The sequence below is a fragment of the Dicentrarchus labrax genome, unplaced genomic scaffold (assembly GCF_905237075.1).
Source record: "Dicentrarchus labrax unplaced genomic scaffold, dlabrax2021, whole genome shotgun sequence".
Classification (NCBI taxonomy): domain Eukaryota; kingdom Metazoa; phylum Chordata; class Actinopteri; family Moronidae; genus Dicentrarchus; species Dicentrarchus labrax.
In genome coordinates this window covers 5,970,087-5,986,982 of record NW_026136718.1, presented here as the reverse complement: position 1 = coordinate 5,986,982, position 16,896 = coordinate 5,970,087, and the positions used below count along the sequence as shown (strand labels likewise).

General features: G+C 39.1%; 1 protein-coding gene across 3 annotated transcripts in view; it reads left to right on the top strand.

The window, feature by feature from the left end:
• Positions 1 to 16,896, top strand: part of fnbp1l (formin binding protein 1-like) — a 52,128-nt gene that overhangs the window by 18,103 nt on the left and 17,129 nt on the right. For all 3 annotated transcript variants that reach the window (XM_051377996.1, XM_051377995.1, XM_051377994.1), the window contains exons 2-6: positions 10,340 to 10,455; positions 12,343 to 12,393; positions 13,408 to 13,555; positions 15,132 to 15,194; positions 16,367 to 16,471. In XM_051377996.1, coding sequence (XP_051233956.1) covers positions 10,340 to 10,455; positions 12,343 to 12,393; positions 13,408 to 13,555; positions 15,132 to 15,194; positions 16,367 to 16,471 — 483 coding nt within the window. The remainder of the gene's footprint in view (positions 1 to 10,339; positions 10,456 to 12,342; positions 12,394 to 13,407; positions 13,556 to 15,131; positions 15,195 to 16,366; positions 16,472 to 16,896) is intronic.

Genomic DNA, 16,896 nt, shown 5'->3' with positions numbered 1-16,896 from the left:
GTGTATGAGTTCAACCATGCCCACTGGATGACTGCAGCAGCGATAATAAGGCCCACTGTTGTGGTTGCTTAGTGGAACGGAGTCCACTGTGGCAGGGTTGGGTTAATGTTTGACTGACCTGTCTCCAACTTGGACACAGCCAACTCCTGATGGGTCTTGTCTGTGCTCATTCAAAGAGGGGCCACTAGCTCGGGGAAAAAATGAACCCCATAGCCAGAAATATGTTGTTTAAAAACTCTCCAAAGCAGACATGTATTTAAGGTAAACAGTGATGCATCCCAGAAACTGGTAAATAAGACTGTAGCAAATATTTTTTTAGGGTTTCTTTCTATGAAACATTTTTCTTAACATTAAATTACAGCTTCCTAAAGCTCAAGGTAATGTCTTAAAGGTGCTTCAAACAGCAAACCCTTGAATCTAAGAATCTGAAACTAGAATAAGGTTTTTCTTGATGGTGACCGATTTTTCTTCTTTGAATCAACTAATTAACAAACTGATAAATCGTTTCAGTGGCACAAATGTATTCTTTTAAAAACACAAACCAGAAGATTTGACCTCCTTTTCTGTTGCCAGCATGTTTGCCATCACTGTTTCAGTCCAGTTACAAAAGGGAAAACATGGAGTTGACCATGGTTGACACTTGCAGCCAAACATCTGTTACAACTTTCCAGCTGCCACTCAGTTTCAGTGTTGAAACGTCTGTGTTTAAGGTATTTATTAGCAGTTGCAATGTTTTTTCCTTCTGCGTTCCTTTTGGGTTTTAGGAAAGAGTTGGTCTTTTTTGATGTTTTCCCCTGAGCTGTGCTTGCTGGCACACAATGAACACCGGTTCCTGTTAAATCGCCTCCTGGGTGAATGGACAAAGAGCCTGACTGGTCCACCCATTTTAGAAACTGAAAGCACACACACACACACATTCCAGTGGAGAGTCTGTCAAGAGACATTATGATAATACAAGACTTTCAGTTCTGAAACAGTTTCTTAGCTTTGATTTTGTGGTGATACAAAATATCTGTGACTGTGATCTGAAACATATTCATCGGTTTCATCTGTAACATCTGCACAGCTGTTAGTGAGGTGGAAATCAGTGCACACACAAATCAACAGTAAACAATACATAGGCTGAGAAACTGACTCTCCGCTGATTACATAAAAGGAAAAAACACTCATTTGTTCTCCTTAACTGAACCGTTTGACCTGAGGTAAACAGATGTATCGCCTGATTTGACAATAGCTGAAACACCTCACAGGAACCACTGGTGTACTCTGGGATGCTCACATAACCAAAGGAAGTATGATTAAGTTTTAATGATCAACGTGGATGGAGCCAAACATGGGAGTCATATAGTGGCTGTCTGCAGGAGTGAAGCAGGTCACTGACTCAGAGCCGATTCCCCAGACTCACTCTGATTCATTTGAATCCACTAAAATCATCTATAATTTGAGCCACTATGAATCACATATTTCTTCTAAGGCTTGTGTGCATGTGTTTTGCGTAGTGACACACACATGAAGCAGTTTTTATTTCCGCAGGGGAAACATGAAAGTAGATCTCGCAAAGCAGAACAAAGAGAGTCATAGAGGTGTGTCTGTATCTGTGTGTGTGTTTACATGCTGTCGATCACAGCTTCTCAAACTGTGGAGCTGCTTCGTGGCGTACGTGGATGAATCTCTGTAAAACCTTTTTTTTAAACGAAATTTAAAATAAACGATTAAATACTAAAATTTCAAATGAAAACACTTAAACTATGAGATTGCTGAAATGTATTTAAAGTAAGTTTTGTATTTCCTGTAGTATTTTGTTTTAAAGGTGATATATATATATATTGTTCTGAGGTGATGTGAGGTGTTTAAAAAGCTTGAGAATCACTGCTGTAGATATAACAGCTGGTTTAAAACTGATCTTAACACTGAAATAAGTCAATTACCAACAGTGCTACAGTGTTGGGCTGTGTTAGATTCAGTGCCAATTAGCAACATTTACCAGCTATAAAACAGACACTTATCAGCACTTATGAGACCTTTCAAAGTGACACGAGCAATTTAACAGTGCTACAAAGAAATGAAATGATCTGTGTCTAGATTGTAAGTGTAACACAGCAATCAAAGGCAGTGCAAGTACAAGCTATTGCCACTTCTTTCTGTTGTTTCACACATTGTTCAGCAGCACTTTTTTTCCTTGTGATGCTTACTATCGGTTTTGTGAAACTGTGTTATGAACTTGGGCTTTTTAGGTGGGCAAAAGACAACTTGACTTTATACTTCCTGCATATACTTTTCACAACAAAAGCCTACAAGAAAACAGAACAGTTTATGGCTTTTGTTCTAGAGAGATGGTCATTGACAGTAGTAGCCCAGGTTAGCTAGGTTTTAATCCAGGTTAGAAGTGGGTCTAACGTCATATTTGTACATTTTAAATGCTGTTATGTTGCTTTTATCCTGGGGGAACTGCAGTGAAGGTGAAGAGCTGCCAGTGCTTAAACACTTGAAGTATTAATCAAACCTCCTACATGCAGAATTAGGCTAATGGGATGGGAGGGCTCTCTGTTGAAAGCTTTCTGTAATACAATAATGCTCAGGATAAAACCTTGAGCGCAGCGTTTGTAAACCAGTTCAAGAAGCTGCTCGCTGTTCCTCCTGCCTGCAGAGCAGTGAGGGGGGTGAAGTCCACAGCGTGCCAGTGCTCCTGTCTGTTTTGCCCATAGATGGCGATTGGACACTTTTCAACACAACAACCTTTTTAGCAACAAATCCAAGTCTTTTCAAATCCAGATGCTCTCAGCAAGGAAAAAGCAAAGCATGTGTGCGTCTGTGTGTCCGTAATATACACAGGTATAAACTCTGCATGCTTACCTTCTGGTCTCACATAGTTCAGATAGTTACAACTGCAGATAATATGCCCTATTTTGTCCAACCAAAACCCAGATAATACCTTTTGTTGTACACCATTATAATCTATTTTAAATAATAAAAAAATTAAAGTGTTGTTTTTATAACCTGGACATTTGTAAATCCAATAATTTCAAACAACTACAGTTGATATTTTTATCAAGTTAGGGGTGAATGATCATGTCACATACATTCATTTTAAATTAAAAGACATTAGTAATGGATACTATAAGAGGATGGGAATTGTTGTTTTTGGGGTGTTGCAGCAATTTAAATACAGGACAAATCAAATTACTGCTCACTGATTTGCAACATTGGCCTGTGACTGAGTGAAAATAGAATATTAGATTTACAAATATGAATGCATTTAATTGATGTAATCGTTTTTTTGACCAGCTCTTCAATGGTCTAATAAAGATGGACAAGGATAGTTACCAGAGTATAAATGGCTCACTGTATCCATATATTTTAATATCATTTCACTGTTTAACCCAGGTATAAAAGTATAAACTGTATGTATGTAACAAGATAACGCGTACTAATAACACTATAAACTGTAATTGATTTGCATTTCCTAATCATTACATACAGAGCATTAGTTTATAGTCTATGTGATCTATTCAAATCAGTTTACTCAAACATTGTAATACTTTAAGATTGTTATATAATCAAGGGATTTGAGTGCTGATATGAAGACTGAGACCAAAACACAGATGCAGGCCTGTTCTCCTGTCCAATATTCTTCCTACTTTGCTCTTGTTTTTCTTACCTCCCCTTTCAAAATCCCTCTCCAAATGCCACTCTTCTCCTCCCTTACACTCCCCCTTCAACACACACACACACACACACACACACACACACACACACACACATCCTGTCTCCTCTTCCCACATCACATTCTTGGAAGAGACCTTCTTTTTTTTTGGGTTGTTTTCGAGGAAGATGAACGCAGATAGACACAGTAAACACAACACACACACACACACACACACACACACACACACACACACACACACACACACACAGTCGCAGGCAGTGCAGACAGAGCCTGGGGGTCTTCAAAGTGATGCCAGTGTTTCAGACAACTTGACATTTCCCACCCAGTCTCTGCCATGTGTGGGTGAGGTTTTGTGTGTGTGTGTGTGTGTGTGTGTGTGTGTGTGTGTGTGTGTGTGTGTGTGTGTGTGTGTGTGTGTGTGTGTGTGTGTGTGTGTGTGTGTGTGTGTGCGCTCTGCTCTGCTCTGCTCTGCTCTGGAATGCCTCAGTAATTAGTCCTTTGTCCTAGCAGCATTTTCTATGCTAATTAACCCTTCTCCCATGGAACGCACACAGGCTGTCTGGCTCTCCGATTGGGTGGGAAGGGGCCGTCTAGCCATCCGATTGGTTATCAGGGTGTACAGAAGAGAGGGCGTCCTCGGCTCTCCTCGTCTGGAAGCTAAATTACTAATTTATTCTCTCACCCTGAGATCGAAAGCTCATTAAAGCAGGGCAGTGGCTTTGTCAGAGAGAAAAGCGGCAGAAATAGACCTGTGACCCATTTCGGGGTTTAAATCTTGAAAGGAAACACATATTGTCCACCGGTAACAGTGTCCTGTGTCCAATCAGGAATGTGTCGCCATAAGAACGGTGGTAGTTTTTATTATACTAACCGAAGTTAGAGCCCAAATGATAACATAAATCATTTTTGATAAGGAGTTTTTAGATTTATTAATTAGTATCAGCATGAGTTATTCCAACTTATTACCAGAGTTGGTCTTAATTACAAATTTATATATATATATATATATTTTTATATATATATATATATATATATATATATATTTGTATATTTAGTTGATTTGTAGGGCTGTGCTTGACATGTGTTCGTTTATTTTTTTTCAGTTCATCAACATACTAAACTCCTATATCAGCTGTTCCTGCGGTGGAAATGCAGCTACATGAGTCTCATGTTTTAATGCCTTTCTCTTCGTCATCTGTGATGTGATTTCCACACAGTCGGAGAAAGTAAAAACGTGCGTCCTGCTCACAGTTCAGTTATAAAATTTCCACGTCCCCGCAGAGCGTCTCTGCTCAACAGTCAGTCACAGAGGACGGCGGTAGAGGAGGTTGTACCACCATCTGGTTCCAAAATGGTTTAGCCGACTTTCACTTAGAGTCAGAACCGCGGCAGAAAACGTTGGAGCAGCCGCTTCCCCGCTGCTTGGCTTCATGCTGCCCTCCATTAACTACCATTCTCCTCCACAGCTAGCTTTATGGTTTGTGGTCATTTCGAGACTCGGTTTGTAAAGTTTACAGCCTGCCATGCTGTTGCTCTTTGCACAATGGCTAAAAACAAAAGTGCAGAGATTCGACTGACAAAATGCTGATGATTCGAGTCTTTTCAGAGACATGCCTATTTATTTGTATTGCAATTATTTGTCTTATTTATTTAGAAACTTTGTATTGCAAAATATTTCAATGTCTACTTGTACTGAACATACTGTACAACTACCCAAATGTGCTGTGATGGAAGGTCTGGTGTTGTTTTGTTTGTGAAGGCATCCCTTCCTGTGATTATGTGATGATTATGTGACAGGATGTTGTGTTGCCGCTACTGATAAGATGGCTATTGGTGCACCTTTCTGTTGCTATCAGAGATCAGCTGATATATGAGGTCTGTTAGTTTTAGTATTGGGGCTGCACAATTAAGCAAAATATTATCAAAATCGCAATATGGCCGAGTACAATATGCAAATCACAAAAGTAATCGCAAACCGCAGGAGCTGTTTGTTTGTGTAAAGGTAAAGTGTGTGACAAAGCAGCAGTATAATGAAGTGCTGTAGTGCTGCGGAGGTGCCCTGCTCTACAAATCTTGTTCTCCTGATTTAAGAAAACATGTTTTTTTAGTACAGAAAATCACACACATAATCATGAATCGCAATATCAGTCAATATAATCGCAATATGATGTTTTTACCATGTCGTGCAGCTCTAATCAGTATGTGTTAATATTATACTATTCCTTTCTAATTATTCTGAAAAATGGTGATAAAACAGTGCTGGGCCAACCGGTGAACCCAAACATGTAGCTATGGTCATAATTTTTAATTGTCATGTATTTAGTACATAACAAGATTGTTAGTGTTTAAATTATTAGGCTCATAAATGTCTATATGCTCTTGTTAATGAACAGCCGAGTGAACCAAGTGATTAACTAAGTAGATTGGATTGGATTGCTGGCTGCTGCCAGGGACAACGGCTAAATTTAAACGCTTTCTTTTTATTAATTATTGTGGATTATTTGGTTATTTTTTTCTTAATTAACCAATTTTGAATCTATAGACCTTGGTTGTACACAGGCATCTCGGACCAAGCAATTGCATAACATTAGGCAGCTACTGGTCTCATGATGTTATACCAGAGTGGACTCTCTGAATAGAAAGGATCAGTTACAACGCAGGTGCTGCGGCAGCGTGGGTTACTGGATTCAGTCAGTCATTCTTAAACCATCCTCATTATTTTCATCCTCCTCCTACTCTTCCTGTGAGCCGAGAGACCTGGAGCCCAAAGATGTTGTCATTTCCCCAGTGAGCCAGTCTGTGCTCAGCTTGCCACAGACTACAGGATGAGCTCATACTCTATTACTTATTCATAGACGCCGTCACACAGGCTGACGCAACCACAGACACACTGGCTAAAAGGAGGTGGACAGGCATGCTGGCAGGCCAGGCTGGTAACAGACGGGCCGGTAGCCATTTACCTGAGGCGACGGACCAGCAGGATGCAGATGATAATGCAAGAACAAAAAAAACAGCCATTCTGATACGTTTCTGTGTTGCATCCTGCAGAGTAGCTGGTTATCTTTTGTTGCTGTCTGTCGTTTGTCGCATCTTGGCTGCATCTTTTTCGGCTTTGTGTTTGAGCAACAAAATATACTTGAAATTGACAGCTAGACACGTGGCGCTTGCTTGCACCACTGAGATCTTTTTCAACTTTTTTTCCCTGATAAAAACCGCCTCTGGCCTCGTAGCGACCGATGGATGCTGTTTACTCTGCCAGACCATGTTTCACCCCGTCGCTGGTTTGTTTTAACATGCTGGGGTCCTTTTGTTTGTCTCAGTGGTTTCATTTATTCAGCCTGTTCTTGGACCGATGGCTGCTTTTTGACTGCAGGCGCTCTGTTGTTTTGGGTTTGTGAATCAAGTCAAATGTTCCCCTCCAGATCACAGTGGAAATATGACCCAATGAATCACTTATGGTGGACCTCAATGTACAGTGGTTGCACAAAGAGGAAAATATTAGACTGGTAATCAAATTGAATTTCAAATTAGTTCACTTTAGTGCACTTTCTGTGCGTGTACTTACGACCTCATCCACGCTTGTTGCCATTTCTAACGCTTCATGAGTGTAGCAAGGTGCCAGTGTAGGTTATGAAGATTAATCTCCCTTACTAAACTCTGATTGGTCTATTGTTTCTCCAAGGAAAATATGAATTTTCAGGGGCATTTTCAACCCTGAGTTGAGGGCAGATTTGCTCTTGAGCTTGGCCAAAATTAGAACATATCAAACTAACATATCAAAATGGTTAGTTCATGTTATGTCTTTATGTTTAAAAGAAAATCAATCTGCTGATGTGCCGTTATTGGATTATAAATATCAATTACCAATATCTACCAGGCTTCAATTTACAGTAACAAGGTATTCTATAATATGAACAGTTCTAATCAGTGTCACAGAAACAAAGTCAATAGCAACTGGACCAAAATGCCTTTAAAACTCAAACTGTGTCAATAGGGAATCAGAGTCTTGCTCAAGGACACTTCAGCAGAACACATGCTACACATGGGATCTTGTCCTCGGGTTAAGTATGAGGGATATGACTCCATGAAAGCACACTTTTTGACAGAACTGTTCATCTACTCACCAAACAAACCGGTTGTTTTTCTCCACACGCACAATAAAGTCAGTAAAGGCCGAAGGCACAATGCTGCTCAGCACTTCAGCCTGCTGTCTTTGTATTTGAAGAAAATGATAACTGATCAAACAAGGAGGTCAGCTGTCTCGTATTTCCCTTGGCGACTCTTATTTGGTCCATTCCAGGCCTTGGTTTGTGTTACACACGCAGAGAAAGGCAGACAGAAGCATACAGAGTGGTAGCTAGGACAGCACACTTATTGGATATCATGATTTCAGCGTCCACAGTTAAAAATAATACGTTAATGGATTATCTCCACCTTTGGATTGTCTTGTGTTAACTGAGAAGTGTCTGTAGTTCAAAACAGTCATGGTGTTAATTTACCATAAGATGCACCACGTGTGTCACAGTGCTGACTTAGATTGAGGTCTGTTTCTTGTTATCTGTCAAATATAAAAGCTGAGAAAGCCCATAGTGGATTTACTTTCTGTAACTTTATATCAACTCCTGAAGTTGTGTATGTGGGCTTGTAACTGGAAACATACATAATTGATCTCCAGGGTTCATTTAGGGTTAAGAAGCAAAGTGCCACCCCCCCTTCTTACCACCATTGTAGTGTCCTTAAACAAAGCCCTTATATTACCAGCAACAACCACAGTGGGCAATAGATAAGATGATGTTTGCTCTATGCCTGAAACCCGCCCAGCAGAGAGTGCTGCGAACCTACCCTGAATAAATAAAGGTTTAAGAAAAATCTAATTTGTGTTAGGCCTGATAAAACCCACTGTCCTATTCTTGTGAGGACACTGCAGTGACATTCAGTCTGTCCTTGAGATCATAATTCTTTTGCATTGTAATCTCCATAAAGTACAGACATTTGGCATTCACTATACAATGCTCACACTTATGTTACAGCCAACAAACTACTATGAATATCATCCAGAAACCTGAAACTTGCTGGAGAGTTTTGTTAAGTTATCGTTGTGTTTTGTCCACCTTCATAACTCGGACACTGTGTCCAAATACGCTTGAACATGTGACCACTGATAGTTGGCTGCAAGAGAGCAATGCACAGATGAGGTTGTTGTTGAAAATCTAATTTAGAGGGCATCAAAATGCATATATAAATACTGTAAAATGATAAGTAATTTCTTGAATTAAAAAATGTAGCTGTACAGCAATACAATCTCAGATGTAAGGAGTGTTTTAATGCAAGAAATAAAGAATTGTGCACTGTATTGGACTAATTGGGTCAAGCAGAGTGAAAGTGGCAAGATGTGATTCATTGCATTTAACAATAGAGCTTGGACAGGTTCTGGTCATTTTCTCCATTAATTGATTAGTTGTTTGGTCCAGAATATGGAGACAAATGTACACTTAGCAAGGGGTAACTAAGTAATGTTAAGACTCGTGCATTTCTACATGAATCTTGCCTTACGAAGCTTTGAACAATTAATAAATTATGCAATAAATCAGATAATACCGATCCTTTACCCTAAACTATCTCCAAATCCGACTGCAAATCTGTCTAAAACACACACACACACACACACACACACACACACACACAACATGGTGGGAAGTGGGTGGAGATGTTTATTGTCACTTGTCATTACAAATAGACATCCCACAACAAACCAGCTGCTTTAACCTGTGTGTGTGTGTGTGTGTGTGTGTGTGTGTGTGTGTGTGTGTGTGTGTGTGTGTGTGTGTGTGTGTGTGTGTGTGTGTGTGTGTGTGTTCAGGGGCTGTAAATGATTGTGTTTTTCCAGTTGGGCAGAGCCATTGTTTCCGGTCCATCTATGCTAAAGAAACACACACACACAAACTGACACAAACAGGGTAGAGACGTCTCGTTGACGTCAAATGTCATGATGCCATCACTAGAATAATACTAGTAGTCGAACTGAGAATTACCCGATGATGAAGTGGAACGAAGGAATGAAGGAGGGATGAGAGAGAAAAGAATGTGGAGAGAGAGGAAAATAGTTTTTATTATGTTTTGGCATTCAAATATAATTTCTTTGGATCATGAAATGTATTGGCGAAGCTCATCTTCCGTCTTTGCAATTCCACTTCCTCATATTGATCATAACTTTGGCTCCTTGTGATGTTACTTATGCCTGAATTGAATCTGCAGCTGAATTTATCCTAATTTAATCTGGATTACAGTCCGTGCTAAATGTGGGGGTTTAAATCTGGTGTGACGATGTGTGAGACGTGTGTGTGTATATGTACATACAGCAGACAAAGAAACCACTCTTACCGCTGAGTCAGTGGCAGGAGGATGTGTATTTTATTTGTGTGAACAAGAACAGACTTACATTCAGGCAGATAGACTGCTGAGTCATGTAACCCTGAATTTTAACCCCACGTGTCGGAAAGATAAAGAAAAGTTTTCCATTCTGCAAAGCACCTCCATTCTTACTTTTTGTTCACTCTTTTTTCTTAATGTGTTTTTCCATTGTTTTGCCAATTCAGATGCGTTGATCTTAATTAATTTTCTCTCTTGTCTCCATGTTTTTTTCTTCTTCTCCTCCTCCTCTTTCATCTTCAGGACCAGTTTGATAATCTGGACAAACACACTCAGTGGGGGATCGACTTTCTTGAGCGCTACGCAAAGTTTGTCAAGGAGAGGCTGGACATAGAGCAAAACTACGCCAAGCTGCTACGGTACACACACGCACACACACTCACTCACTCACACACTCACTCACTCACTCACAGTCACGCACATACAGACAAACAAACAAACATATACTAACATAAACAATTGGCTTTCACTGTACAGCTGTGGGAGGCGCACTCACTCTATTTTTGTCTATTTATCCACAAAAACAGGAAGATTTTTTTTATACGAGGATCAGTTTTCACGGGCCCTAAAGGGACATGAAAAAAAATAAATAAATGAAACGTTTCTGTGAGCACTAGATAGTATCTTGTGCTCACTAGATACAGATCTAGTGTTGTGGGATCAGCACATGGCTCATTTAAATATTAAAATTAGCCATGTGTTAATAGGTACATGAAAATGTAACCATGAAATTACTTATTTTGACACACATTTTAAGCCAATACCTATTAAACTAACAAGGTAATGTGTAAAGGTGGACTGTTTTTGTTATTTTCTCAAAGGAGGACAGGCATTTAAATGCGGACTGTAACAAAAAGGTTACAGATTAATTTACATTTATTTTTTACTTACAGACAAATTAGTTTAATACTCATTTGAATATTAAAATTAGCCATGTGTTGATTCCACATATGGATAGTATCTGTGCTCACTAGATAGCATCTAGTGTATCTGTGCGCACTAGAACGTTTCATTTTTTTTTTTCCCATGTCCCTTTAGGGGCCGTAGTTTTCCCCTAAATCTGAGTAATTTAATACCGACTGTCTCCCACTATTGAGTCCTATCTGATTTTTATGTTATTTTTAATGTGCACAGACATTTTAGTACATTTTATTTCGTAAAACGAATCCAGTTAGTGAATGGCTCTGCATTAAAACAAGCTAGCCTATAATTTTTTTGTATAGTGACCTCCAAAGAACATAACTTATTCCAGGATCAGGCTACACAATATTTTAGTCTTTTGGCCACTGTGTTAGATTATATTCAGACATTCTTGTCGACTTGGCTGAGAGACACAGATTATGGGCCAACATCACAACACCTTCCAGAGTCACTTCACTAAGGGAGAGAAGGCAAAGAAATTCAGACATCTCAGTCTTTTTGTCAGGATGTTGTAAAGGATCTTGAATGCAGCTTTGGTTGCCTTCCATGACACAATACAGGAACACTCATTTTCATTCCAGACACCACCAGTCTGTTGTCTCGGGCCCTTAGCAGGCTGATATCCTGTAGACTGACCTCGCCAAAAGTGTTGGGAAGGTTTGGATGTGATGTGGGCAACCTGTCTTCCTCTCCAGCATGCACATAATAATAAAGTTCAAATTTAGCACTTCTTAGAGCAGAGCATTAAAAATGTTGAAATAAAAGCAACGTGACTAGTAATTTATTGTTTGTTTGTTTGTTTGTTAATCCAGTGTTGCAACGCTTGTTGAGACAACTCAACAGGCACAAACCCAGTAATCCTCATTAAAAACCAGTAAAGTCCCAGTACGATTTCAAAGAGGGGAAATCCCTTCAGACTACATAACACACACACACACACACACACACACACACACACACACACACTGCTGCTGTAGGTCTGAAGAATGATCAAAGATGGAGCTGTGTTTGTGTGTGTGTGTGTGTGTGTGTGTGTGTGTGTGTGTGTGTGTGTGTGTTAACATTTGCACACACACACACACACCTCTGCTCTCGAGTTAAATCATTAACTTGCTCTGCTGCTTTAGTGTGTATTGTCAGAGCCTGAGGGAACGGACAGGCAGAGACTTTGATGTTTAAATCTTTGATTCATCTTTAATAAAATACTAAGATCCTCTCTCTTTCTGTGTGTGTGTGCGTGTGTGTCTACCCGTCTCTCTTCCAGGCTTAAAATATCAGACAGTTTTTTTACCTCTTTGTCTGCTTCTCTCTCTCTTCCCTATCAGGAACTTGGTGAAGAAATACTGTCCAAAACGCTCTAAAGATGAGGAGCCGAGGTGAGTAAACTTAGAAGATTTTTTTTCTATTTTGCCTCAGTCTTTATGCTTTTTGCTTTTACTTTAGGCGTCTGAACACTGAGCAGATAAGGCCTGCTAGACGCTTTATTTTTATCCTTCTGGTGCTGGAAACAATATCTGACTGTTCATTTGTTGGATCCCGACACTGGGTTTGTGGTTCTGCACATTCTGTCTGTCTGCAGTTTAATTGGTCAAATGACAACAGTGCACTGAGCTAGTGTTTTAAAATATCACTTTATTTATAAAGCACATTTTAATTTGGTGAACTTGATGTGTTTTTAATAAAAATTGGTAGATCCGTTCGCCTGTCATTGTCCTCACTGAAACAGGTGACTGTTGAAACCTTTTTTGCTAAATGTGGTACAATGTATAACAACATTGTAGATTTCATGGGCCACAGACAGTAAAACAACAAAGTTTGAATGAAAACAATCCTTGTTGGCAATTTGGTATTTTTTAGCCACAGTCATTACTGATATGTAAAATGATCTACTCATTTATGAATCACATTTTTTATTGTTGGTGACACACACGCTGAGGACAGGAGTTGATCCACTTGTACTTGTACAGTCTATTCATAGTTGACTGCAAAAAAATGTGAAGCATATTAGTGTTCACCATACTTCAGCAATGAATGAGAAACCATTAAGTCACGAACAACACACAACGATTCCTTCTTGAATTGATAGAGAAACACAGAAGAAAATAACCGCAATGCTTATTTGAATCCTTTTTTTTAATTTCAACCTCTGCAGGGAGGGAAATGTTTTGTTACAGGTTTGAATTTTAGTGAAAAATAAGTAAAAAAAGAGTTATTTTACCAAAGGAACATCTTAAATTTGAAGATGTGCACTTAATTCAGTCACTACAAAAGCTAAAACGAAGCAGGAGAAACTTTGAATCGACTGACTGCAGAATATCTGGGATCAGACTAGGAAGGAAGCATGTTGTGTGCAGTCTTAGTCACATATTTAATGCGTGTCTGTTGTGCAGGTTCACATCATGTCTGTCCTTCTACTCCATACTGAATGAACTCAACGACTTTGCTGGTCAGAGGGAGGTGGTGGCGGAGGAGATGTCTCAAAAGGTGTATGGAGAGCTGATGAGGTACAGCCAAGACCTCAAATCTGAGAGGAAGCATGTGAGTACACTACAAGCTCATACTTCACTGTTCTCCGCATGCTGAATAAAAGTGGCACACAAGGTTTATTTTCAGTTAATCTATTGATAATTAAGAACACATTTCTCAGAAAACCTGTTACTTCCTCTTGCTGTGTTTCCTCAGTATCCTCTGTGTCGTCTCATGTGCATTTGTTTTCTGTTTAGTTTTCTCAAGGGGATAAATATGTTGGATTCATGTTAACCATCTGTCTTTTACTTCTGCCACCATCTGCTGATGCCATCAATGCTGAAAACTTGAGATCCATGTGCTTTGGAAGAACAGCGCCCTCTTCTTTTGTCCTTTTGTCAAATATGACATTAAATTTCACTCACACATATAAGGCTGTTGTTCCCAGTTATGGCTTTGCTTGTTTATGTTTGTCATATTAATTGAAAACAACCCCGCTGGCAACAAGCTACATTCTGATGCTAAAGTGAAAGGTTGTAGTTTTTAGTGTTCTTTATTCATAATGATGTGAGTTCATGACTGGAGAGTTGTTAATGTTGGCTTTATTAGGGCTAGCAGTGGGCCTTTTTAGCACCGATCTTTGCCGGTTGAAGAATAAAGAAACACATATCCCATTCAGTAGTTGTTTAATAATGTTGTGGACCAGAGTTAGGATTTTAACCTCATCCATGCAATGATGTATTCTTTTGTTTTCTTATTACCTGCCACACAAAGTATTGTTTTTTTCACTCACTTGGTAATCCACTGTGCTCCCAAGTCTTTGATTTAAGAGAACGAAAAACTTTCTTACGTATGTGAGTGTATAGTTGATCAATCTAAAGCATATGAATGCATAGTGGTTAAAGGCAAAGTAAGGCATAGGGTAAATCCCTTCATGTCACAAATATTAGATCTTATATTTGCAACATATTCAAAAATATTAAGCAAGTTAATTCTTGGCCTTTGTTAAACCAGCCAACCCCTATTAATGGTCTGTATACCAGCTTTTCCTGGAGCTTTATGAGCACGATGGAGTTCTGCTCAGTTGTGATGGAGGTAGATGTGTTGACCTGCACGCTCAGTATATGATAATAAATAATAAATACTTGTTTGACAGAACAGTCCCAACTCTGGCCTTTTCTGGACTTTTAACCACATCATGTGATCGTCATCAACGCATGTCAACAGATCCATCTCCATCATGACAACTGAGCAAACGCAATCCGCTGATGGTGGAAAAAACTAATAAGTAGAACTTTAGCAGAGAAAATCAAACATATGATATGACATTTGTACAATATGCGGCTGTAACATACCGTTTCATGATGACTGACCTTTGTAATAAGTAACTAGGTTTCAGTGCAGTTAAGTCTCAGTTGCGCTGTCAACAATGCTTTAGTCACAAGACTAGTAACTCTGTAGCTGCAGACTCTGCCCTTTTCTTTCCAGTGGATTGTTATTGTGTATGTAACTGTGACATAAATTGTTTAAGTCCAGTCATTTTGTTTATGTGCATATGAATGTGTTCTTATATACATTGTTTTTGTGTATTTTCTGTGTAAATGTCGTGTGTATGTGTGTATGTGTGTGTGTGTGTGTGTATGAGCAGCATCTACAGGAGGGCAGGAAGGCCCAGCAGTATTTGGATCATTGCTGGAAACAGATGGACAATGTAAGTGAGGAAGGAGGGAGGAGGAGGAGGAGGAGGGATGGAGAGTAAGAATTAAGTGTTTAGTGTAAATATTCTCTGTTAGCGGCAGCCAGCTGTACTCATCTCATACTTGTTTGCATGAGGAATACAAGAAATGCTAACAAAGGTAACTGCAGGACAAATAGGGATCCACTTTTCCCCCTAATTCCTCACATTGCTATTGTTCAGTGAAGAGACATCTGTTACATTTCTGGTACTTATATATGTTTTTTATATCAAAATTAGTGTGATATGCTCTCTGTACTGTTCTAAATTAATCGAAAGTATAATATTAGAATGTTTGTTTCTGACTGTGAAAAGACAGCATTGTCCTTTTCTTCTTCTTGGCAAACTTCCCAGTCCATGGGGACCAAGGATAGGGGCCAGGACCAGGAAACACACACACACACACACACACACACACACACACACACACACACACACACACACACACACACACACACACACACACACACAGGCCTCTATGTAGACCAGCCCCTCCCGAATCAATCCAAAGCAAAAGCCCATGTGCCACATTTGGCCCTTGACAACCTTCTTTTTGGCGATTAAAAGGCCCCAGAGAGAGATTCCATTTGTTCACTTCTGAGGTCATTCAATTGCATTTGCTGAGTTATTTTATAACGGCCCGCTCATTAGAAGACTTATAATTAACCACCACAATTCCATAAGAGCTGAAAAGCTAATTGCTGCTTGTTAAATTTATAAATAATACATATTCAGTCACATTTTCTGGCCTGTAGCCTATTATTTGAGTTACTTTACTCTGGCACATCTGATGGGGAGTGTTTCAGTTTCAGTGTGTGGTCTGCGTGACTTTAATAGTGACTACTTAGTGACTGGATTGTAATGTCTCAGCTATTCACTGTGTTTCCTCCTCTACTAATGTGACCCAGATGGTGCTGGCAGGGAGTAAACTATCTCTTTCTGTCTGATTCATCTCCCTTGTTGACTTTTTTCCCCCCTTTTTTTTTTTTTTAATATCCCATTCACATATTTTTGTAGTTTTATTTACTGGGAACTCATTGAAAGTGACAGGAAATAGAGACAGTGATTTATAATGAAGAGGTTATACAGTATATTATTTTTTATTTAACACGGTGCCTTTTCTCTATTTCTTTGTCTCTTTTTTTCAGAGTAAAAGAAAGTTTGAGAGAGAGTGTAAAGAAGCCGAAAAATCCCAGATTAACTACGATCGATTAGATAATGACATCAACGCCACCAAATCAGAGGTGGAGAAGGTAACACAACACACCCACTGTCAAACATTTGTTCATCTGTAAGCCGGTGTGATAAACTGTCCTCTACTTCTCCTTTTTTTTTATTATTAGTAACTATACCATCATGTTTACTTTTAATCTATAGTGAGCAGATGACTCCAGACAGTAAATTATTGGATGAACCCTAACTTTACATGGGAGACAATAAACACAGTTATTTCGTCTTTTGACATTAAAATCTGTATTTAAAGTTCCACAATTCAATAACAGAATAACTTACTTCATCATACCTAGTATTTTTGTTTTACTTAAAGTTAGCGCTGTATAATTGATGCCTATGAAATTATACCGTAGCTCTATTCCCCCCACATTTACTGTATAATTAGACTATGAAGGAAAATAAACATTTCCATCTAGAGGTAAAACAGCCCAGTAAGCCTTGTTTT